This window comes from Falco punctatus (genome assembly GCF_963210335.1).
Source record: "Falco punctatus genome assembly, chromosome: 1".
Classification (NCBI taxonomy): domain Eukaryota; kingdom Metazoa; phylum Chordata; class Aves; order Falconiformes; family Falconidae; genus Falco; species Falco punctatus.
Window position 1 is genome coordinate 126,295,486 of NC_137580.1, and position 22,938 is coordinate 126,318,423.

General features: G+C 48.6%; 1 protein-coding gene across 1 annotated transcript in view; it reads left to right on the top strand.

Annotated features, from left to right (window-relative positions):
• Positions 1–22,938, top strand: part of NPLOC4 (NPL4 homolog, ubiquitin recognition factor) — a 29,243-nt gene that overhangs the window by 3,940 nt on the left and 2,365 nt on the right. Inside the window, exons 3-14 of the mRNA XM_080389208.1 lie at positions 158–270; positions 1,178–1,357; positions 3,836–3,884; positions 4,696–4,790; positions 6,017–6,140; positions 6,768–6,947; positions 8,500–8,586; positions 10,226–10,297; positions 11,010–11,136; positions 13,106–13,266; positions 20,438–20,509; positions 22,363–22,458. Of these exons, the coding sequence (XP_080245334.1) occupies positions 158–270; positions 1,178–1,357; positions 3,836–3,884; positions 4,696–4,790; positions 6,017–6,140; positions 6,768–6,947; positions 8,500–8,586; positions 10,226–10,297; positions 11,010–11,136; positions 13,106–13,266; positions 20,438–20,509; positions 22,363–22,458 (1,356 nt within the window). The remainder of the gene's footprint in view (positions 1–157; positions 271–1,177; positions 1,358–3,835; positions 3,885–4,695; positions 4,791–6,016; positions 6,141–6,767; positions 6,948–8,499; positions 8,587–10,225; positions 10,298–11,009; positions 11,137–13,105; positions 13,267–20,437; positions 20,510–22,362; positions 22,459–22,938) is intronic.

Here is a 22,938-nt window from a genome sequence, read left to right on the forward strand (position 1 = left end):
TGGTTATCCAGCACTTTTCAGAAATGAATGCGGATGAATTCAGCTAAAGTTTTGCAGTAGAAGTTCCATGGACTTAGCGCTTGCCCTGAGCAGCTTTTCAGCATCTGACCAGGGGTATGAGGTATCTTAAACCTTATCGTTCTTCTCTCTCTTTCAGGTTGCAAAAGAATTTGGTTTCAGGAATAACGGGTTTTCTGTCTACACCAATAGAAACAGGACAGGAGAGATCACAGCGTCACAAAACAAATCCCTCAACTTACTGAAAATCAAGTGAGTCCTGGCAGAGCAGGCTGTGGGTGGAGGTGGGGGCTTTGTAGAACAGGGTGCCTCTTCTCCGAGCTTGCCTGAGCTCTTCCCCCTGAACTGGGCAGCAGCAGGCAACATCATGTTACAGCGACCCGAAGCTTTAAGCTGTCCCTCACCAACTACACTTGAAGGAGCGAGCTTGATTGATGTGCCGAAATGGGGCTGATCAAATTGACTGTGTGCGAGGATGTCGCAGCAGTTTCTTGGGTCACTTGTGTTGTGTTTCCATGTTGTGGTGAGGCAGCAACGGGCCTCCTGCTTGGTATTTTACAGCCCACAGCAAGCTCCCTCATCCCTGCTTTTGCTCATGCTATCCTTTTTTTCCTTTTTTCATCATCAATGCCAGAGTCTGATAGTCCCCTGTGCAGAAGCCAGGGTTCCTGCCTTCTGTAGCCAGGCGCCTAGGGAGACCAGAGGTGCCAAATGGTGCAGTCGCTTCGTGTTTGGTTGGGAATGTCTTCGTTCTGTTCATGTCAAGGGTAATGTTAAAGTAGTTAAAAATACAAGAGCTGTTACCACTGTGTGCAACTTGTCACTTCAATGTGTCAGCGCTGGCAGCTGCCTTGGGAAGGCTGTGACGATGTGCACAGGATTGGCGCTAGTCCTTTTTCCTGCCAGTGCTGCTGCTTCTCTCCATAGGCTCCTTTTGCCTTTTTTCTTCATCTTTTCCCCTCATTCTTGTCTCCTGTTTTGCATTTTTTGTGCAAAAGACCAAAGCAGCAGAAAGAGGTGGTGAAGGGAACGGCTTAGACTGCCACATTTGCTAGTCTGTTTATACATCATGATAAATTACACGCCTCTTTGTGGTTCAGGAAGTTTGCTACCCAGAAGCAATTACTGATACCTGTGTGGTGTTTTTCCACACCTATAGGCATGGCGATATGCTGTTTCTCTACCCTTCAAGCCCAGCTGGCTCCTCCTCAGAGACCATGGACACCTCTGTCTCCCAAGGCTTGCGACCTGTGGGGGCCCCCCAGGTGGTGGAAGATGAGATCGACCAGTATCTGATCAAACAGGATGGGAAAATTTACCGAAATCGAGACCAGCAACTGTAAGTACGGGCGGACATTGTTTCTACCGATGCATCTGTGCCTCACCAGAGCTTGTAACATCTTGTCTGAAACCAGCAGCCAGGAAGTGTGCTATGGGAACTGCCCTCTGAGCTACTGCTCTATCCCTCACTGCCTTTGAAATGTTCACAAGGGAAAACAGCCCTTGCCATTGTCCTGGAAGGTTAAATCAAGCTCTGGTGAGCCGAGGAAGGAAGCAGATACCAAAATCCCAGGGTCTTTGCCAGGAAGGACTCATTCAGAGAATCTATTGTTCTGGTCAAGGTGGCCCCTGCTGTGGGACTTGTGGTTGTGTATTTTGTGCTCCTAGAATGTTTGGAGTTCTCTAGATTAAAATGAATACTTTGAATTCTTCCCTGGGATGTCCTGGCAGCCAGTGCTGTGTAGAAATACTAGGTTACGCTCTGTGTGTGGTATATTGCTTAATAAGCAGGGGCCCTGCTGTCTGCAGTAGCTTCTGTTCCATATGGTCTCAATATGTAGCTCCCCATCGTTCAGGTCCCAAGGTGACGGGTGCGCAGGGCGGCAGGGCCAGGTCTCCATCTTGCGGGAGAGGCATGGACGGGGGAATGTGCTTTCAGCCAGAGCTGCTGCCTCAGCATCACTCAGCCAGCAGCGGGTCTAAATCATGGGCAGCCAGGTCCTCTGTCAGAGGGGAGACCTGAGCTCCACCGCCTTTTCTGGCTGCTGTGCAATCTCCCCCTGCGTGGGCAGAGTCAACACCACCATGCATCGCCGTGTTCAGCACTGGATGGGTTAAAGGTTGGACTTGATGACCTCAGAGGTCTTTTCCAACCTAAGTGATTCTATGTGGTGCCTCACCTAGGATGTCCCAAGCAGGAGCAATTCTGTGTCTTCACACCCAGCCACTCCTCATAAGGGAAAAACAGAAGTGAAAGGAATGAGTGGAAGTATCTGATGGCAGAGACGTGGAAGTGGGACTTGGGTCTCTGCCTGCTTAGTTTCTGGCTTCCTTTCCATCACGTACCTTTCTAACCTTTCTGTGAAAGCAGGGAGTCCGTTTTGCTCACAGAAATGCAATGAAGTTTAGCTTTGCCAAAGCTTTTAGCTGCGAGAGGCTTAGGTAAACAAAGCAGCTTGTATTTTTTTGTAAAAGTAATAATACAGTGGTGAGTTAATACCATCGTAAATCTACCCTGATGCTGCTAAAACATCCTCTGTGTGGATGGTTGTTTTTTATTGCTCATCATTAATAACATCCCAATTGGGTCCTGGCCTGATGTCTGCGCTGGCTGTGGGCTTAGGGCTGGACCCCTCTGCAAAGTCACTCATGAGAGGACTTCAGCAAAAATTTTAAAGGCATCCGGGAATTATTTCTAGAACAGAATAGCTCGCCCCTCCCGATTGTGTTGTCTTCTATATGGTTTATCTTTAGTGCTGCAGCAGCAAGGAGGTTTGGAGACATGTAGCCTTTACGTGGAAAATCCTATCTAACTTTTTTCAGGCTGGTGATAAATGAGGGAAATATCACATTATTGAAACAATGATGGCAGAACCCACCACTCCATGGCAAAAACACTGTCTTTAACTTGACCACATTTTTCAGAAGAATAAGTGAAGGTATTGTTCTTAGCAGGGAGCCAAAGCACAGTGGTGGATATTTATGATAAAAAGAGTGTGTCTGGGCTTGTTCCTGTATTTGTGAGTGCATATCCATCTGAACATGAAGGGATGCTGGTGTGTGGCTGAGTGCATTAGCAGCCTTTAGTGGTCCTATATATACATTATCTGCCACAATACTTTGTTAAAAGCAATGTTGCAACTGGATCCCATCCATTTTGTCTTTACAAGAGCCAACACCCATACTCCTCTCTAGAGCCCTGCCTTTGAAAGCTACCACTGACCTAGTGCTGGGGCAGAGGTGGTGGAGGGGAGATTTTTTTGTTGCTTTGACTGTTTTTTAAAGCAATCGCCTCAAAAGGAGATGTTTTCCCCTCTGTTTTGTAACTTTACCCAGCAGGTCTTTATCTGTCCGATAAACACATGTTTCCCTGTTTGTTCAGACCATCCCCTACTGCCTGATAAAGGATGAATGTTTTGGTTGTCTTTTTGTTAAAACCACACGAGCCAGCCCTGTGACGTAGGTTTAAAATTCTTTGAATTGAAATGCAGCCTCAACGCATGGTTGTAAAACTTGAGAAGCTGTGACCTGACATTGGTTCACGTGGCTGTTCAGAGAGCAGAGCTGCTTGCCAGTGAGGCAGATGTTTAGGAGGGTTTGATCTTGACCTGGGACTCTGAGATTTAACCTGAAGATGTTGCTGTCTCTTTATGTGAAATTGTTTTGGGGCAACCCCTCTGTAATATTCCCTAGTGGGTGGAGCTGTATGATTGTATAGATCTTCCACCCCAAAACTGTTGGTCTAGAGCGACTTTTACAGATTGATTTTTCCATTATTGAATAAGATTTAATGCTACTTCTCTTTCTCTTTGCATAGGTGTCGCCATGGCCCCTTGGGTAAATGTGTGCATTGTGTACCGCTGGAGGTAAGAGCCCCAAGAAGGTGCTCTAGAAGGTCGTACAAAAGCATGTCCTCTTGGATTCAGTTTCTTCCAGTATGAACGCTTTTCCTCAGAGCGCTGCTCGTGTAGAAGTGGCAGCTCTGGGTCAGAATCCTGCCATGCACTCTCAAAGGTGCCGGCTCACATCCAGGATTACTAAAGCCGCAGGCCTTTGTGACCCTGAGTTTATTCTGTTTAACGCTCTGCTTTTCTGCAGTAATGAGTTTAACAGAAAGTGCTTTAGAAAAGCTCCAGTTTTTCTCTCTCCTCACTCTTGCCTGGATTTTCTTGTTTCACCCCCTCTCTCGTGGATCCCAGGACTTCCCAGTTTAACCACGTTATTCGGGTTGAGGGCAGCTTTAGTAACACCTACAAATGTGCTAAGCTGTATAATTTATGGCGTGAAGCAGTGATACCTCAAAAGTCGCAGCGAGCCAGGATGGCTGTTTCCCCATTTCCCTGCTGGGTGCTCTGGAAGTTCTTTGGCCTTGTTTGAGCAACTGGGCTTTTTGTTTGTTGTTAGATATTGAAAAGAAAAAGCATTTTGCCTTTGAGGGTTGTTCTGATTTGTGGAGCCATTCTGTTATAAAAGTAGGAGGAGATAATAAAACTCGCTGTTGTAAAGCCCCACTGTTTCTATCACAGTAGTAGCTGCCTTGGAAATGCCTAAATTTTCTTGATTGTTTCCACATTGAGAGCCAGTGAGGTTGACTCTAGAACGTCCATTTGTTTAGTGATCGGTGTATTATCAGACAGGTGTCTGACCTGGCTTTTCTTTGTGTGGTGTTTTTGGCAGCCTTTTGATGAGGATTATTTAAACCATCTGGAACCTCCTGTGAAGCATATGTCGTTCCATGCCTACATCAGGAAGCTGACCGGAGGGGCAGACAAGTAAGAAAATCTCTGTGTTTAAAGGAATGTAGTTATAGCTTCTTTTTTAAAATATGAATAAAGGTCACCAGATGTCACCAGAATAGTGTTGGATGCAGCTATTGAATGGCAAACAGAGGAGAAAGCAACAAGTTAAAAAAAAGGCAGGAAAAAATTTTAAATATGACTTTTGTTTGTTTGTTTGTTTGTTTTTTGTTTTTCCTGTGGCAGTGTAATTGCTTCCAGGAAACACTACTGGTGCAGGGAGAAGGCCAGATGGAAGGAAAGAGGTTTCCTAATTGTACCAAGCTCCAGGCCTGCGTCTCAAACCTTGTGGAGAGGCACTGACACTGTGGTGGGGCTGGGGAGCTTTTCTTGACCAACAGCTTTTCTTACCTACAAACATGAATAGAACAGAAAGATGAGGCTAACATTCCTCAGGGCCTGATCCTGCTCTGTCCCACACTCCGTGTGTTCTTAGTGCAATCCCTTCTTGTCATGGTGCTGTAGTTCACCGCCTGCAAACTGGACAATAAGGCATCCTGCCCTGTGATGGGGCGGAGGGTGCTGTGGTGGCGCCGGCCAGATAAATGCCAAGCAGATAGGAAGCACTGAAAGGAGTATTTATTTCTCTGTGCCTTGCTGTGGTGCACGTGTTCAGTGAAGGATCTAAAGTCCCTTTCAGTGATGTCAGGGAACCCACTGTGTTCTGAAATGCAGCTCCTTTAGATACGTTATGCAGAGGTGTGACCTTCTCCCTCCTATTCCTAAATGCCGTTGGGATTTTTTAAATGCTTTTGTGAGATGCAGCTCAAGTCCATAATACTTCCATTTGAAGGGAACTTCCCTTTGCAGGAAGCTTTGTGCACATGAAGGGAGCTCCAATTTGCCCTAGTAGTATTATCTCTTGCTTCCCACGTGCTGCATAAATTATTTAAGCAGGGTCTCCTGAGTTCTGTCTTTGCTCTTGCTCGAATTTCTGCTTTGGAGCTAAGTCAGGGACCACATGTTGGCCTCTTCACCTCCCTCGCTAAGTGGGCAGCGGAGGTTACTTGGAGACCACAGGGGTGGAGCATCCCCCAGCGTTTGCAGGGCACTTGGGGATCCTCTGAAGAGGCAAAGTACCCGTGCCACCATGTCCCCTCTGCCCTGCTTCCTCTATGATATTTCTAGGCACTGGGTTGGTTTTTTTGTGACCCAAAAGCATTTACTGTGGTAACAACAGCCTTCTCTTTTCCTTCTTGCAGAGGGAAATTTGTTGCCCTGGAAAACATCAGCTGTAAGATCAAATCGGGCTGTGAAGGGCACCCTCCTTGGCCGGAAGGCATTTGCACAAAGTGTCAGCCAAGTGCCATCACTCTCAATAGACAGGTGAGATGGAGCTCGCAGGAGCCCTTGTGCTTAAAGCTGAGAAGGGACTTGACTTTTATTTTTGGAGAGATGACTTCAAGAACAGCCAACTTGGAGCAGGAAGCCTTTGCGTATTGGCAGCTGTCAGGGAAATGGCTGTTAAGGTCTTCAGTTCTTGCAGAAAAGGACTTCCAAAATGTATCTGGTTCAGCAGTTTCCTTGTAATGTGGAGGACATCTGAGCTGGCACCACTAATGCTGAATCTCTGCTCTTTTTCCTCACTGGATCCAAAAGGCCACCCACTGTTTCTTCTAATTTCCTCTTAAATTTCAGTGTCTTTTTTAGTTGCAAAGGTTTTTGGGGTAAGTGCCCTAGTAAAGAAGCCAAGCTAATGGGGTGCTGGGGGTGCTCAGTGCTTCCGCACGCTCCAGCCCATGGTGGGTTCTCCTTGCTGGGCAGCAGCTACTGAAGGGAGAAGCTGCAGCAGGGGGAGAGGGAGGGAGCCAGCTAGCCTTCCCTGCCCCTGCTTTGGCAGGGTTCAGCTGTAAAGTGGCGGTGTGTGTCCTAGGCAGCTGGGAAGGTATTGGCGATAGGCAAAGTGAACGGACCTAGTCGAGGATGGCCTGACGCTTGAACTTTGTCAAACAGAAATACAGGCATGTTGACAACATCATGTTTGAGAACCACACAATTGCAGATCGCTTCCTAGACTTCTGGCGGAAGACGGGAAACCAGCATCTTGGGTACCTATATGGCCGGTACACAGAGCACAAAGACATCCCTCTGGGGATCCGGGCAGAGGTTGCTGCCATCTATGAACCCCCACAGGTAAAAGCTGGGTGCCGTGGTGTCAGTGTCGACTCGTAACCGGGGAACATGGAAATGAATTTTTGTTTGGGAAACCTCATGCAGTATTTCTGACTGCAGCTCTGTCAGGAAAATGATCCTGTGAAAAAGATGATGTGATTTATGTCTGTAATGTCCCTGTCAGTTATTGCTACTGAAAGAATTTTAAGACCCCAGATACGCTTTTTGTTATTTTTACACTTTCTTTTACATCAGTGTAACATTACATTACTTGTACGTTACATTACATCGGGTGATTTAAAGCGAGGGCGACTTCATAACAGTGGATTTCACTTTTCATGTTTCCTTGATTACTGGATTTCCAAGGCTGTGGTACAGAACAGCTTGAAAACAAATTCTGTACTAGGAAAAAAAGTTGCAGTCCTGGCTTCTATTTCTTATCCACTGTCTGGGAAAATTTAAGCCGCTTAATGAGACAAATACGAAGTCTGCTACGTTGATCAAGAGGCCGAGGGTGAATGTGGTGCTCGGCGCGGCTGGAGCCTCCGCTAGATGGTGCACGGCACCGCACGGCGCTCAGCGCGGCCGAGCCCTCCCGGGAGGCGGCCGCCAGGTGGGTCCCACCGAGCCCGGCCTCCTGGGCAACACAAGAGCCGCGTTCGGTGTCGGAGAGCTGAAAATGGAGATGGCAAATGCGAAAAGCCACTCTGCCCACAGCACAAGGCTCAGCTTGAAGCTCAGTTTGCTTGCTGGCTGCTTTGCCACTGATCAGTCACTTTTCTAAGTGCAGACACTATGTAGATAAACATACCATGGCAGGTCGCATGTTTTCTTCCTCTGTACGATTTCTGCTGGGTTTCTAGAGTTAAATGCAACAGATTTGTCAGTGGAAAAAGAAAAAATGAATCTTTGGGAGTGTGTATGTGTGTGAGAGAGCAGAACTGTGAGCCTTTCATAAGTCAGAGCCGTGCCCTCTATTGTTTTGGTATCGCTGTTAAGCCCCTGCTTTGGAAGTTGATACGCTTCTAGTTGTGCACAGTAAAAGCAGAGGAGGCTTTTGCTCTCCTGGCAAGCAGTCTCTGCTGTGCTTGACATGGCATTTCCCCGCACAAGAAAGCTTGCCTCTGAAACGCCACCCAGATGGAGTCGTGTTTTCCAGAGCGCGGTGGAAGGCCTGGGCGTGGGCTCTTGGATTCACTGGATTTCTGCCTCTCAGCTGCTCGGAGATTCAAACAAGTGAAACGGCGGTACAAAACTGGCAGGTTGAACACAGAGCTTTGAAAAAATTATATAATCTCTGCCCTTTTCCAAAGTGTTCGGAAACAGCAATGGCCTGTTTGTAAATGCTGAGTCTTTCATTCATAAACCCTGCCGTAGTTCGCAAACTTAACTGAAGAGCTCTGACAGGTTGGGTCTGTGGGTGGAGGAGGTCTCTGGGGTGAAACTGGCCAGGGGTAATGCTGAAGTGGAAACCTAGACCTCTGCTTCCATCTTCTGCCTCACTCCTGACAGTGGCTAAGTGTGCTCTGTTTTTTCCTGTTCTGTCTTACTAGTAAGTTTTTCTTTGCTGCAGATTGGTACACAGAACAGCCTGGAGATCCTGGAAGACCCAAAAGCTGAGGTTGTGGATGAGATCGCTGCAAAGCTGGGGCTGAGAAAGGTTAGGACGTTGTCAGGTCTCACGCATCTTTGTATGGCGATGAAGAAAATCATTGGCTGTTCTCTTCAGCTCCATGGGGTTATTCAAGACCGTTTGGGCATACCTGAGATCTAGCTGAAGTTGTTGGTAGCTCTTATGCTTTCAGGTATGAAAAACAAAATGAGAGCGTTTTCCTGAGCACAAGCATCTAGCAGGGCTGTGCAGCTGAAGTCAGCAGTCCTCTGTCATGAGTGACATCAAAGGGAGTAGCAAAGCAGCAGAAACATGATTTTCCCTTTATTTCTCCTCCGACAGGAGCCGTTCCTGGTAGCATCTCCCCGGTGAGTGCTAATTTGGCACAGATGTAGCTGGAGTTGCCTTCCGAGTTTGTTCTTCCTTTTGACAGAATCTGTGCTCCACTTTCAGGAGCAGAGGCTCCTGCTCGTTTTTTATTCTCCTGTGTGGGGTCTTGTCTATTGATGTCACTGAGACAGGCTGCAGCGAGTTAATCAGTGCGTTGGTTTAGAGGTGCAGGTCCCCCAGCAGCTGAGCCTCAGTCCTCTGTCCCCGTCATGCCCACAGCCTACCAGTCATCCGATCGGGACATACCGGTATTGGGATCCATGGGTCTGCTGACATCTCTCAAACCTGTACTGATACTTTCTGGTTTGGGAAATCTTTTGGTATTGTGTGGATGCCAGGAATGAGATGTACACAAACAAGATTTGACTTGCTAAAGAAAACACAAATCAGAAAACTCCGTACAGTAGACTATAAACATCTGTGGTGAGGCCTTTTGTTCTCTGAAGATAAGATCTTTAGCCTTTTGCCAGTGTCTGATGCAAAGCTTCTGTGTGTGTTATTTATTTCCATGCTTTTCCTCTGCTTCTCGCATCAGATATTTTTAATCAATATGACTTAACATGTAACTTACTGCTGGTTGCAGATTTTTGTCTGTCTGGGCTCTACTAGGAATCTGAATCAGCGGTTCTTCCTCTGAAGGGTTAACGCTGCAGGAGCCGGTCACGAGGGGCTGATCAGAGCTGGTTTCAGCACATGTGTGTAGAAGGGTTCACACAGCGGTGTGTGTGTGTACACAGCTATGCTCCTATGTGCAAACAATGCAGAAAGCAGGAATGTAGGTTTTTGGATCGGAGCAGACCGATTTGGAATGAATCATACTCCAGTGGGAACATATGAGCTTTATCTTAACTAGTGACTGCGGGCTTCAAAATGAGATCATGTGAGCTGCTTTGTCATCTGCTGGCGTTCCCGATGCTGCTTTGCTCTGAATGCTCAATAGGAAATGCTTTTTGCTGTTGGTGGGAGGAGGTAGCGGCTGAGAGGCCTCTTGCAGCCTCCAGATCTTTCCATGAAAAAATATTCCATAGTGAAACATAAAGCTGCAGGTGCCCCCGGCCGGCCAGCTGGCATGCTGCTCCTGGAAATCGGATTCAAATGAGCCCGGCACAGCTGGGAGAGCCATTTCCTTCAGGCAGCATACAGCAAGGCCGTGCAAGGAGCCAAGAACATCTTGTCCTGCTAGGAGAAAATGTATAAGCTCTCTTCTGGTTTTTTGGGTTTTTTTTTTTTTTTGTGTGTGGTTGTTTGTTTTTTTTTTTTTACTTAAAGCAGCTTTCTTCATAACACTTCTTCATAGGTTGGCTGGATATTTACTGATCTGGTCTCTGAAGACACACGGAAAGGGACTGTTCGATACAGCAGGAACAAGGTGAGATTCAAGCGTGCAGCTAACTACAGCTGCTGGTGCTGAGGGTTTGTGTAATCGCATAAACACCGGCTGTGTCAGGCAGAGTACTGAGCCAGGGCAGCACAGGGCTGGAGGTGACACTGGAACTGGAATTCTTGTGAAATGGGGTTTTTCAAAAGCTTCTGAAGGAAAAGGAGCTGGAGCTTGAAGAGCAGTATTAAGGGTTTGAAGCTGTTTAGGTAGTATGCAAAGCTGCCTGCAGTCCTTCACCCGTTCTGCTTTAAGAAAATGGTGCTCATGGTTAAAAAAATTTAGTAGAGTGGAGGGAATGGGGTGGTGTGAGGTGCAAAGTCAGTGAGCAAAAGTTGACTCAGAGGGTTTTCCTGTGGGCTGGGCTTTCTGAGACATACGTGGCTCAAACTTTGACCTGCTCAGCTTCCTGTAATTCTAAAATCAGTGATATCCCTATTTGGAAAATGAAACCCTGTTAACACACACACACACACAAAGGTGTGTAAAGGTGGGTGGAACTAGAAGTGGGACTATCCTGGCGAGGGCCAGGCTCAGGGCTGGGGAGCTGACATGTCTCATTCTTTTCCCAGTCTCTGCAGCAGCTTGCTACGAAAGCATGTTTTACTAGGGTATTGGTAGTTTTCTTTGGCTGCAGAGCAGGGAAATAGGTCTAGGCCACATCTCATTGTCCTTTTGATTGACATTTCTGCTCTTCCCTCAGGACACTTATTATCTAAGTGCAGAAGAGTGCATCACAGCTGGAAACTTTCAGAACCAACAGCCCAACATCTGTCGCCTTTCTCCAGATGGTCATTTTGGATCCAAGTTTGTCACAGTTGTGGCTACAGGTATAAACTGGCCTCTGCTTGCCCCGGCTCTCAGGGTTACACGTGAATTATCTCTTGTTAATAGAAGAAGAATATGTGGCCCTGCCAGAAGAAGTCAGACATTCTGGTCCCCATCTGTCCTGTTTAACAAGGCTTTTTTTCTTGCTCCATCAAGTAAAACACTTTTTCATTCTTTATGCTATCTTCTCTACAATTATTTATCCTGTCCCCTGCAGGAAACATAATTGAGGCTCAGACCTGGAGCATCCACCTCTCTGATCCAGAAAGCATTTTTTGCCTGCAGCCAGGGGAATAACTGCTGCTTGCTTTTCTGTTCTGAATCTTTAAGCTCCAAGTTCTGTTGCCTGACAGCGGCAGTGCAGAGCCACAGCAATGCGGATCCTGAAAGTTCCTCTGGCTGGTTCAGTGTAAAGGAGGGACCTTTATCTCCCTTGTGTTGCTGTCAGGGAAACCCTTACGTAGGATGCTGTGCTCTTCCATGCATGGAAACATTTTTTGTTTGCCTGAATAAAACAGAGAAGCCTGCAAAATGCTTTGCTTTGTCACCTCTGATTTTAGCCATTTTCACAGCAAGTCTCCAGAGGCACTGCGGAACACTCTGTGCTGCCCGGGCTGTGAGGGGAGACGTTGGCATGTGCAGAGAGAGTTGTAGCATTAGAAGTTCAGTCTGCTGTTCTCCATGGGATGACACATGTATTCATTTAAAATTTCCCTGGAGCAGATATGCTGGCTTCTGGGTCTATTTAACACAATGAAAAAAGCACATGACTTCCAAATAGCATCCAATGCAAAAACTGAAAGTGTGATATTACACTGCTGCCTCTGAGCCCAGGTTTTGTAAGTGTTGCCGGAGCCTTTTTCAATGAAAGCGCTCTCTTTTGGTTAACAGGCCCATGCAATCAGACAGCTGCCTGCACATTCCAGACTGCTAAACGCATCCACCTTTTCATTAAAGATAAATATGTATCTTGCTCACTCTTTTTTTTTTAATTATTATTTGTTTCTGGTGGTTGTTTTTTTTTAACAAAGTGTTTTACTGAGAAAATGATGGCTGCCTTTGTTCAGGCCTTCCCGGTGTCTTGGTCTATGTTTAATTTCTAGGAGTGTTTGTTCTGGAGCAGTGAGTGATTGAGGGTAGAGATCAAAGGGTAGAAAACTAATATTTCCTCTTTTCTGCTCCAGATAATTTCATTCTTTTCTGTTAAATCAGCCCATCAGGTTTCTATTTAAACACTTGATTCCTTTCTTTTGTGTTGTATAAATGTCTTTGGATAGTTTGCATCAACTTTGCCTTTAAATCCTCTACATGGATTAATTCCTATCCCCTCCTGAATTCCTAGTTTGGAAGTAGTAACGTTTTCCTACCATCTGTCTGTATCTTCTCTTTCCAGTTGTATTCTAATGGCATATGACCTGATGTTGCTTACATTATCCAAATTAAAGCGCCAAGCATGTGATCTATCAGTGAGCCAGGATCTTAATTTCCACTTTCCATGTCAGATTTCCACCAAGCCATCCATTACACTTTTTCTTCTTATGCCTGACATTACTAGGTGATGGTTCCTGGGAAATGAAACAGGGTCACAGGAGCTGCACGTCTGGTTTTTGTTTTGAAAGAGAGAAGATACCCGCAGGGTAGTGGGAGGGTGATGCTATCAGGAGCCTTCTGAAAGGGCAGCTTCGCCCCCTTTAAGCTCCTGGCAAAGCACTCTCGCTGTCACCCCAGGGCTCTGTCCTGTTAGGCTAGCCATGAAAATGGGTGTTACTAACTAAATAAATGTAGAGCTTAGAGGTGGATTCTTGCCTAGAAGTACTTCCCATGCAGCAGCACCAGCAGTTTCATCTCGCCATTCTTCACTGTTAGCAAGACTGCTGTGTTTAATGTTGCTTTTATGGGTCGTGCCCCTCTGAGTTACACTGGGCGAATCACTCGTGTGTGGGATTTTTTAACCAGCCTCTTCTCTTCCAGGTGGTCCCGACAACCAGGTCCACTTTGAGGGGTACCAGGTCTCGAATCAGTGCATGGCGCTGGTTCGAGATGAGTGTTTGCTGCCCTGCCGAGACGCACCGGAGCTGGGCTATGCCAAGGAGTCCAGCAGTGAGCAGTATGTGCCTGATGTGTTCTATAAGGTAAGGGCTGTGTGCCTGGCGTCAGGGGGGAGCTGCAAAACCAGCTCTGCCGTGTGTCTGGAAATCGGTACGGCCAGCTCAGGAAAGGATGTCTTTGAGCTCTGAACTATTTTCAGTAGTAACCGTTCACCACATGTCTGCAAAGTAATTGCATAAGCTCCGTTTCCGCCTCATAAACGTGCTGCCGTGGTTTCCAGTGCAGCAGTAGCCATTGGCTATCCAGCTTCTAAATGAGGTCTGCAGTGATCCACTGAAAGCCCATAGCAAGTGCTCTAAATTCACCTCCTCTTCCGTATTTGTTGGCAGTATTTGCTATGCTTCTCTGTTGATTTTAATCCCCAGCCGAGTTCAGCTTCCTCCGCTGCACAGCCATGTGATGTGTGCTAGCACAAATGGTGTGGTGAAAACAGTGGGTTCCTTACGCGGCGCCAAGGATTTGCTCGTGTATGACAGGCTTACAGGCACCAACTGGGCAGCAGATGCAGCAGAAGATAGCATAGTTCATGCAGCAAGAGAAGACAGAGCCTTGTTCATGCTTTTCTACAACAAAAGGAAGGTGCGAGGGTTTTCAGAGCAAGGGTGGGACCGGAGTGTGCCCCCAGCTTTCCTCTGCAGTACTGGGGTTTGCTGCCTGTGCCCTGGTCCAGTTCTCAGGTCAGACAGCGAGCTCCAAAAATGGTTCTGAGGAGCACTGCAGGATGCATGCATCCAGAGCAGATCCAAAATACTGTTACTTGAAGTGTTGTGCAAGAGCACTGCTGGTAACCTGTCTGTTGCAGTTTTCGGTACGGCCTGTTAGTGATGAATGGACTGTCATTATTCCCTTGACGCTTGTTTCTGGAGATCTTCAGCCCCCCTGTTCTCTGCAGGGCCGAGTTAGTAATTTGGGGACGGGACCTCTGCGGAGGCTAGTAGTGCCGCTTCTCAAATGTGAGTATGTTGGTGCCCCATGAGCAAGGACAGAGGAATCAATTAATGGCACTGCTTGCCAACTAATTAGCTATCCATCACCTAAGTTAGTTATCTCATTCTTGTCTGTGTCTGATATTCACAGCCCGCTCAGCCTGCAGCGTTCCTGCTGCCTGTATTAAAGCTGTGTCCATTAAGGAGCACAGGATAAGCAAAGCTACCTTCATTCAAGATAGCTAAAATGAGCGTCTTGTGCACCAGCGACAGGAATGGAGCTGGTCAAAATGCTCTGAACCTGCGATCGGGAGGTGCTCGCCTGGTGAATTGGCCTGTGAGGCTCCATCTTCCTCCTCCAGCCCTTAACGCTGAACTGCTGGCCTCTCTTGACACCATCTGAGCGTGAGGAACACCGCTGGGCTAAATTCAGTGCTTGAGAGGAAAGGTGGATGGAATCTGTGCCTCTTTGCTTAGCACACAGACAGCTTGCTCTTAGGAGCTGATAAGCCAGGTCCGATTTAGATACAGCAGAGCTGGATTGTGCAAGGCTTGGCCCTGGATGTGAAGATGAGATCATCTCCTGGCGTGCTGCGGCCCTGCTCTGGAGGAGCCTGTGCTGTGCCACAGTCAGGGTGCAGCCTTGCAGGAGGTCCCGTAGGTCTGTGTCCCACATGTGGGCCACCCTGGGTGTTCGGAGTAGCAGGAAGCTGGTGGGTGTTCCCATAAGGTCTTCGCTCCCCTTCGTAATCTGAAGCAGGGAGATAAACAAAATGCTAACTGATGGCTCCAGCCTTCTGTGGAAATTTCCATGAACCACTGATTCACTGGGTCGGGCTGCAGCTTATTTCATATGTTTTATAACTTCTATCCGTAATTGCCTTTTTCATGATGTGCTCAAGGAAGGCTTGAGGACTGCTCTGGCGGGTGTAATTGTCCTTCAGCCTTAAACGTGTTTGGCTGTAGGATCTCTTAATGTTTTTGGAATGTTCTTAAATCAATGGAAAGCTTAGTCACTCCTGGCTTTGAAAATCTTTGGGGTCTCATTAAATGTGCAAGGCTTGAGGTCAGAGACACTACCTCATAGTTACTGGGTTGGTGACAACAATGGTGTCAAAGCGGTGGTTAAATACAGTACAAGGAGCAGGAGTCCAGTGCTTGGCCTGGTGGCAGAGGGCAGCTGCTTCGTGGTCCCATCCCCTGCTCCCCCTTTGCTGAAAATGCAGGAGCTGAGCAGTTTTGTCCCCAGTCCTCACTGGGAGGGGTTCCTGTCTGTGCTGCCCCACCAGCTAGCTTTGGGTGGAAAGCTGCACTTTTGAGTAGTTCCTGCATTTTGTCTCAGACTGAGAAGCTATCGCTGGTAGAGAGAAATGTCCATATATACATTTCTATGTAATATGCAAGCGTTCATTTGAAAAGCCCTTTAGGATGAAAGGAACTATAGAAATTTATTCTAATTGGATGAGAACCAGAAGGCCAACGTTTGTGTAGTATGGATGTATTTATAGAACAACTGTGCATCCAGATGCAAGGCAAAAATCTATTGAACTCTTGTAGCTGTCTGCAGCAGGGTAACACAGATTCACCTTCGGCTTTGCAAACAGGAAAAGGCACCGCTGCGTGCATCAAGCGTGAGGCAGCAACTGTACTTGAGTCATGTTGTTCAAAGGAGGTGCCTTGAACCTCCACTGGCAGTAGGTGTTGTTATTTCACCAATGACTGTTAGAAAATGCTTCTGGATTGATCATGCTACAGGCGCAAGGCAGAGTGAGGACCCGTGCTGCAGGCGGGAGAGCTGCAGCCTCAGGGGCTTCCCTGCACGGGTGAAGAGGCGCCTGGAAAGAGCGGAACGGCTGTCTTTGGTCAGCAAGCTGCTGTTCCACGCCTTGCACCATATTTTGTGTTTGTGGAGTGGGAGCAGGGGCTACCACGTCCCCTGGGGCTGCAGCTGTTGCTGCCTGAACGTGACTCACCTCCATGGTGTGTTAGCATAGATGGGCTTTTCTTCCATGGAAATCTGATGGCACCAGCACTGTCCTGCCTCAGGAGGCGAGGCGTTTTTCCTGAGCCTCTAGCTTTGTGATTTCTGTATTTCTTTACCATTCTCTTTATGTTGGCCACTAGCCCTGCTGCTTAGAGGAACCACCCCAGTGGAATTGGCAGTATGCACTTTCTACATGCGGCCGTTGCTTTCCTGGCTCATGAAGGCTTAAGAGTTCTGTTCTAGCGTGAAAGGTGAGGGCTTTGGGGACCATAAGTACAAGTTGCTTTGCTCTGAGATGCCTCCCCAGGTAAGATCAGCCAGAAGGAAGACAACATCCCCCTTGGCCTCCCGGGTTGCCTGTGAAGCGTCACAGTGCAGTGCTGTTTCCAATTCGAACGTTGCACAACCGGCACGTGCTGCTTGGTGAGTTCAGTGCAACTGAACTCATGAAGGAGTCGCTGTTGTCAAGACACAGACACACAGGCTGGGGTAACTGCTCTCTGTGAGTAAAGACCACGATGTTGCAATGGCAACTTCACCTCTCAGCTGGGTGAGGGAGAGCCTATCTGAACGTTACACTGAGGCATTTTCCATTCCATGCCTTCTGCCCTCGTGTAGTCTCCTTTGTCCATCTAGTTCTATAAAATAACTGTATTGATTTTGATTTCACTGAGAACGTATCTTCCAAACCGTGGGGTGATTATTCAGAACTGAAGTTGCTTGCAGGTGGTGCCCAGTGTACCAGCTGTGTGTGATCCCCCCTGTTGGGCTGCCTGCACCCCCTGCCTGCTGCCTGCCTGCGCCCAGCTCCCAGCTGCCAGGCTGCTGAGCCTGTAAGTTTGCAGTGCTGCAGCATTGCCCAGCTGCTCCCTGCAGATCTGCGTGCTCTGCTCCACTGTTAACTTCACGGGCATCTCAACCTCCTACCGAATGGGGGAAAGAGATTGCTGTGTTTAACAGCCATTTGAAACACTTGAATAATTGGATTTTGGGACTGGCTGGCTTTGTCTCTTATCGCAGGTATTTGTCAGCTCAGTGCAAACACGAAGATGTCATCCTTGCAATGAATTGCATTTTACAGCTGCCTTAGTATTCCCCCAGAGTTTCTCTGGGACAGTGTAAGGTGAAAGCACTTTACAATGGCACCAGTGTTGTGAAAGAGCCCTTTGCCCTCCCAGAGTCCTGCGCTTTGTGCGTGTACAGCAGCAGAGGCTTGGCTTGTCATCTGTTAAGTGTGGTCCCGTCCAGCCCTGGGAGAGCCCTGAGCCAGGGCGCTGCTTTTACTAGAGCCGATCAGGACCTCTGAGCCAGGCTGTCCCCACCGTGGCACGCATTGTTCCAGCCTGTTCACTTTGAAATCCTCTTTCCTGGGGAGACACGACAACCAGGCTGCGGGGAGTTTTCACTAACAGCAGAGGACTTCCCTTGGCTGGCCTCCTACCAAGGGTTCATGTTGGACTGGAAAAGCCTTCTTAGCCTTAAATGTCCCAGCTGCTCTGGGGAGGAGAATGCTTGATTAGCTCATGAAGAGTCTCCTGAGAAGGGTTTCAACTCTCACTGACCTATCACTCTTACAAAAGTCACTTCATTTCTCTGCGTCATCTGCTTCATCTGTGCAAGGGGGCAGGACTGCCTGGTAAGGCTCTTGGAAATCAGCAGAGGGAAGAGCAAGGTTTGGTTGGCTTCGTTAGCACACGGAAGGGACGGACAGCTGCTCAGCTCCTACGGTACCTTCAGCAGAGCGAACCCGTGGGGAAGACTAACAGCACGGGATGCTAACGGCCGTCCAGCCCTGGGACACGGAGCTGCAGCCTCCCTCCTGGCTGACAGCTGCCTGGGCTCCTCCTGTGGCTGCTGCTCCCACCCTGCATTGAAAACGCTGAGGCCACCCAGAAGACTTTCCTGCTGCAGCTGTCCCCAGTGCCGCAGAGGTGTGCGACACAGCCGGCCACGCTCCCCGCAGGAGCACCATCCTTCTCCCTGTTTGACCTCATCCGTTTGCAGCTTCTGCCTCCAAACAGTGGTTTGAAAGGCTCTAATCGCAGCGCCTAATGCAATCTCGAGTTTGCTCCTGTCTTTGGGATGATTCATTGTCCAGATCCTCCAGGCCTTGCTGCTTGATTTTTTTTTTTATTTATTTATTTTATTTTATTTTTTGTCCAGAAGCCAAATACTTGCGCCTTTGTTAACCCCTTCCTGGCCTCCCTGTGGAGCAGTTGCTGCTGGGCATTCATGGCTTTGAGGGTCTTGGGCTCTGGTGCTGCAGCAATAATGTGCTGAGAGGCGCTGCTGGGGCCCCAGCAACTGCCGCGTTCGGGATGGAGATGTCTTTCTCCCAGCAATTCTCCCAGCTTGACATTTGTTAAGGCCTTTAAAATGTAATTGCCTAATAAAATGGTGCATGGGGGTTGGAGAAGAGTGCCAACATTGGGTAGGGGGCTTTTCTGTCTGGGGAGGGACAGGGTTGGGACATGTCCTCGACTCAGGGGGCACGAGGTTCCAGTTTGGTAGTAACAGTGTAGTGCATGTCTTGAAGGCCTCAGCAGCATGACATTAAAAAGAAGGCATTTAACATGGAAATCCCCAGAGGCAGAGATTAAAGTGAACAGGTGCTGGAAAAATGTCTCTGCATATTAGAACTTAATTAGATTTGAAAATTAATTCCAGATGGGCTAATTATGTGTGAGTTGTTGCAGGTTCTTTCTTGCAGGGGCAGGATTGTGTTTGGGAAGCTGCTTCAGTCTGATTGGATTTGATTCCTGACTCTTGTGGTATCACCGAGATCTAGAAGCAGGTTAGCTTTCAGGTCCTGTGATCTCCCTGAAAAGGCTCCATGTCTCCTCCTGCTCCTGTCAGAGCCAGAGAGATCTGAGGCCACAAGCCACCAGGCGTGTTGCTGAAATAACCACAGGGCCAACAACCTGTCATGTTCAAGGAGAAAAGATCCTTATCAGAATTGCTTTTAAAAGGAGCTTCAAAGACTGGAAGGTAGATTTTTTACAAAGGGAACCATTCTGAGGGACTGAGGATGCTTGGGGAGGGGGCTCAGGAAGGGGGGCTGCTGCCTGGAGGGAAGCAGCGTGCCGGAGCCTGCTCGGGCGATGTCCGTCTGGGTGTACTGGGTGAGCAGAGCGTGAGAGCGGGGTGCTGGCTGCCACACTGCATATTTGTGCTGTGTAAATACTAGCGTAACCGAGAAACGCTGATAGCAGGGGAGTGGCGTACTCCAGGAGAAAATACGAGGGTGTCAGCTGTGGGGAGCTCATCCTGATGCATGGTGCTCGCTGGCTGGGCCCCAGGAATGTGGCTCAAAGCCCCACGGGGGACCTGCTGGAGGAGTGAGGGTCATGGCCTTTCACTGAGGTCCCCCAAAGCCACCGAGGTGTCGGGGTGACGGTTCCGCTGGCGTGCGGCGGCTCTGGGTCTGCCTCCAGCCACTGGGACTTCGGAGAGCTCAGTAAATGTAAACTTTAATGTAAGGTCCCTGATTGGAAATTATGGGCATATGATTTATATGGGGCTCCATGAATGATTTATAACATGTTAAGTGATGATTTAGGTAGAAAATACAACCCCCTCTTACAGAATCTTTAATGAAAAGTGTCAGTTCTCATGAATTTATTTCTGAAGCTGTGTTTGAACTCGGCATGTTTGACATAAATCACGTCTAATTGTCATTTTATGATTAATGAACATATGCTGGCCGTTTTTCTCCATAATTAAACTTTATGTTCGATTCGTCTGGCAAAGCAAAACAGGTTTATGCATTGTGATATGCTGGCTCTTCAGGTCTGCGTATGTGGAAGTGCCTGGATTTCCAATTCCCAAGCGAGAGTTGGATGAGAGACTCGTGGCTGGTTTTGCAGAAAGTCAGGTTTGCCTTTGCTAAGAAGACAGATGTGGCACTGTTCCTCCCTTTTAAGACAGTACTGCCTCTTAAATGGCATTTACGCTTCTTGGGTAATGCTAGGCACCTCTCCAGTGGTGATGACTGAGGTGAACAGGACCGAGGTGGCTTGTGACCATGCACTCCCTTGGCTCACGAGGAAACAGGTCCTGGCTTATGCAGTTAGATCTCTAGCCCCAAGGAGCTGCAGGGACTGTGTACAGAACTGGGCAGCTCTGCAGCACCCAGCCACATACGAGTGGGTACTTCTGTACACCCTTAGTGCTCTGCCAGAGCTATGGATCCATGGGCTCCTGCATGGACATCTCCAGGGCAGGATCCCTTAGGCTTCATGCCACTTCCATGCTGAGGAATAATAAGACTTTTTCTTCTTTCAGGACATAGACAAGTTTGGCAATGAGATCACACAGCTGGCTCGCCCACTGCCGGTTGAGTACCTAATCATAGACGTAAGTATTCGTTGCACTTGTTTGCTTTCAGCAGGAGATGGTCAGGGCGGAGTGAAGTTCTTCAGCCTCCTCTAAAATTCACGTTGGAGATGATTCATAAGACAAGATTTTCTTTCTTTCTCCTTTCCCCTCTGCTGCCAGGCATTTCTAGCACAGAGGTTCAGGAGGCGGTGCACTCTGCGGTAGCTGCAGTGCTCCTTGGGATCGGTGTGGTGCCAGGGAACACACTTGCTTCCCAGGAAGGCACTGCCTGGTGTCTTATCACGGCTCCGAACTGGCACGAAGCCACGCAGCCGGGGAAGCAGCCAGCCCCATGGAATACGTGTGCCGGGCACTACCTCACAGGGAGCTAATTAGAAAGCTCCAGTTATCTGTCTCTTAGCAGCAATTAAGAATCCATCTCCTTTTAGTGACTCAGCAGACCAGGTTGGTTGTACAGAAATGCCTTTTCTTGAGAGAGGGAGTTGACGCTGCAGCGTCGCTTAGCTGGAGCAGGGCTGCTGCCTGCCCGTCAGCAAGCACTGCCAGGCACTAGGGCACGGCTCTGCCCTTTGGCTTGAAAGGAAACAGTTAACGGGGCGGAAGGCAGGAAAGCAAATAATTTGGATGACAGATGATATTGCTGGAGTTAGAGGTGGTGCCAATAACTGTTAAATCCACCCTGAGCAACTGGTCTGGTCCAGCTGCCCCTGGCACAGGCAGCGTCCCGTGGGCACGGGGAAGCTGGCAGCCTGGAGGCTTCCACTGGCTTGTCCTTCTTCCCCGTTTGCTATCTGCTGTGTGTATCGCTTATCAGAGCGGCACTGGGGCCAACGCTGGGACGTCTGACTCGCACGGAGAAATGTCATGCCCGGAACAACGGGCCCATTGTGTGGGGCCCTTGGGTGTCCTGTGCCAGTCAGCAGTGCTGGAGCGTATTTATTACTCAGGTAGTAAATGCACCTGTTTCTGGGCTACCTGGGGTGTAATTAAGATGAAAACAGGTTGATGGAACGTGCGTTTAGGAGTAGTCTAGAAAGCTGCATTTCTGCAACGTGGTGTTTTGTCTTTAAAAAAAAAAAAAAACAAAACAAAAAAAAGACATTATACCGGTTAATACTGTTCTGGCTGGTATTTCTGCATCTCTGCTTACAAAGGGCCTCACCGACAGGGCCTGGCAGTCAGTAACTGACACCAAAGCTTTAAAGCCCCCAGAATTAGGACTGGTTTAAGTGTCAGAAGCTGGCTCAGACACTGGATTGTGAGCTCAGTAACATGGATGCAATGTTGTACTACCCCGTTCCCTGTCCCGTTAGCACAGGGTGCAGGGGGGAGGCAGGGCGAGTGCACCCAGGGTGTGGGGTGACTGTTCAATCAAGTGCAAAGGTGTTTCCTTGGCACCCATTGCAGCCCTGAACAGAGCAGCAGGGTCCCCTGGCTACCCTGTGGCCAGACACAGGGGCCACTCTCTCCCCTGTCACCCCTTGGTGTTAGGGTGACCCCCAGGGTGACAGCCCCAGCAGCAGCTGCCTGGCACAGGGCAGAGCTGTGCTGGGAGCTATGGTGTGCCGGTGACCTTTGCAGGGAGGGATGCTCTCCACGGCATTATGCTGTGCTCTTGCCAGAAACAAGCTTAGTACACCTCCCTCCAGATTCGTTAGAAACTATTCCAAGGAGCTAAGGGGTGTGCTGATTGGAATATCACTTTAAATGTTAAAAGCTGTCAGAAGTTCCCCGCTGTAATTGCTTTGCTGTCTTCCTGGCTGAGCTCTCGTGTAGCCATGGCTGCTCTCAGCTATCGGGAGCCTCGCTTCCTGTATCACACTTGCCTCGCCTGCTGTCAGCACTCTGATCGTCCTTTCTTGGATTTTCAGATTACTACAACTTTCCCCAAGGATCCAGTCTACACTTTTTCTATTTCTCAAAATCCATTCCCCATCGAGAACCGCGATGTGCTGGGAGAAACTCAGGTAAGGAGCGATTCATAACAAAGCTGTGTTTAATACAGATAGCCTGGCTGTCTCCCTTGCACGTACTAGTATCTGCAAAGGGACGGCTGTGGTTGTGCCCTGAAGTCACCTCGTCGCTGTTCAGTCCGGCGCTTGCCAGACACCCTCCTGCACAGAGCAGTGTCCACATGCCGATCAGCTGGCCAGCCGCCTGCTCTGTGATGGGGACCAGGGCTCCGCTCTGTGCCAGGGCTGGTGTCTCCGAACCAGCTCTAGCCCCACGGTGATGACATGGGACCCGCTACTCCCTGTGGACAGGAGCAGGACTAGGGTCTGTTACTCCAGCTCCAAGAGCACTGACTTCTCTTCCTGGATGGATGTTTAAAATGCAGAGACCTTTTACTGGAAGAGGCCCTCAGAGTTGAGCCGAGGCAGCTGCTGGACAGCTCGAGGCACTCGCTGGGTGTTGCCAGCACACAAAAGGCTCGAGTTGCTTTAAAG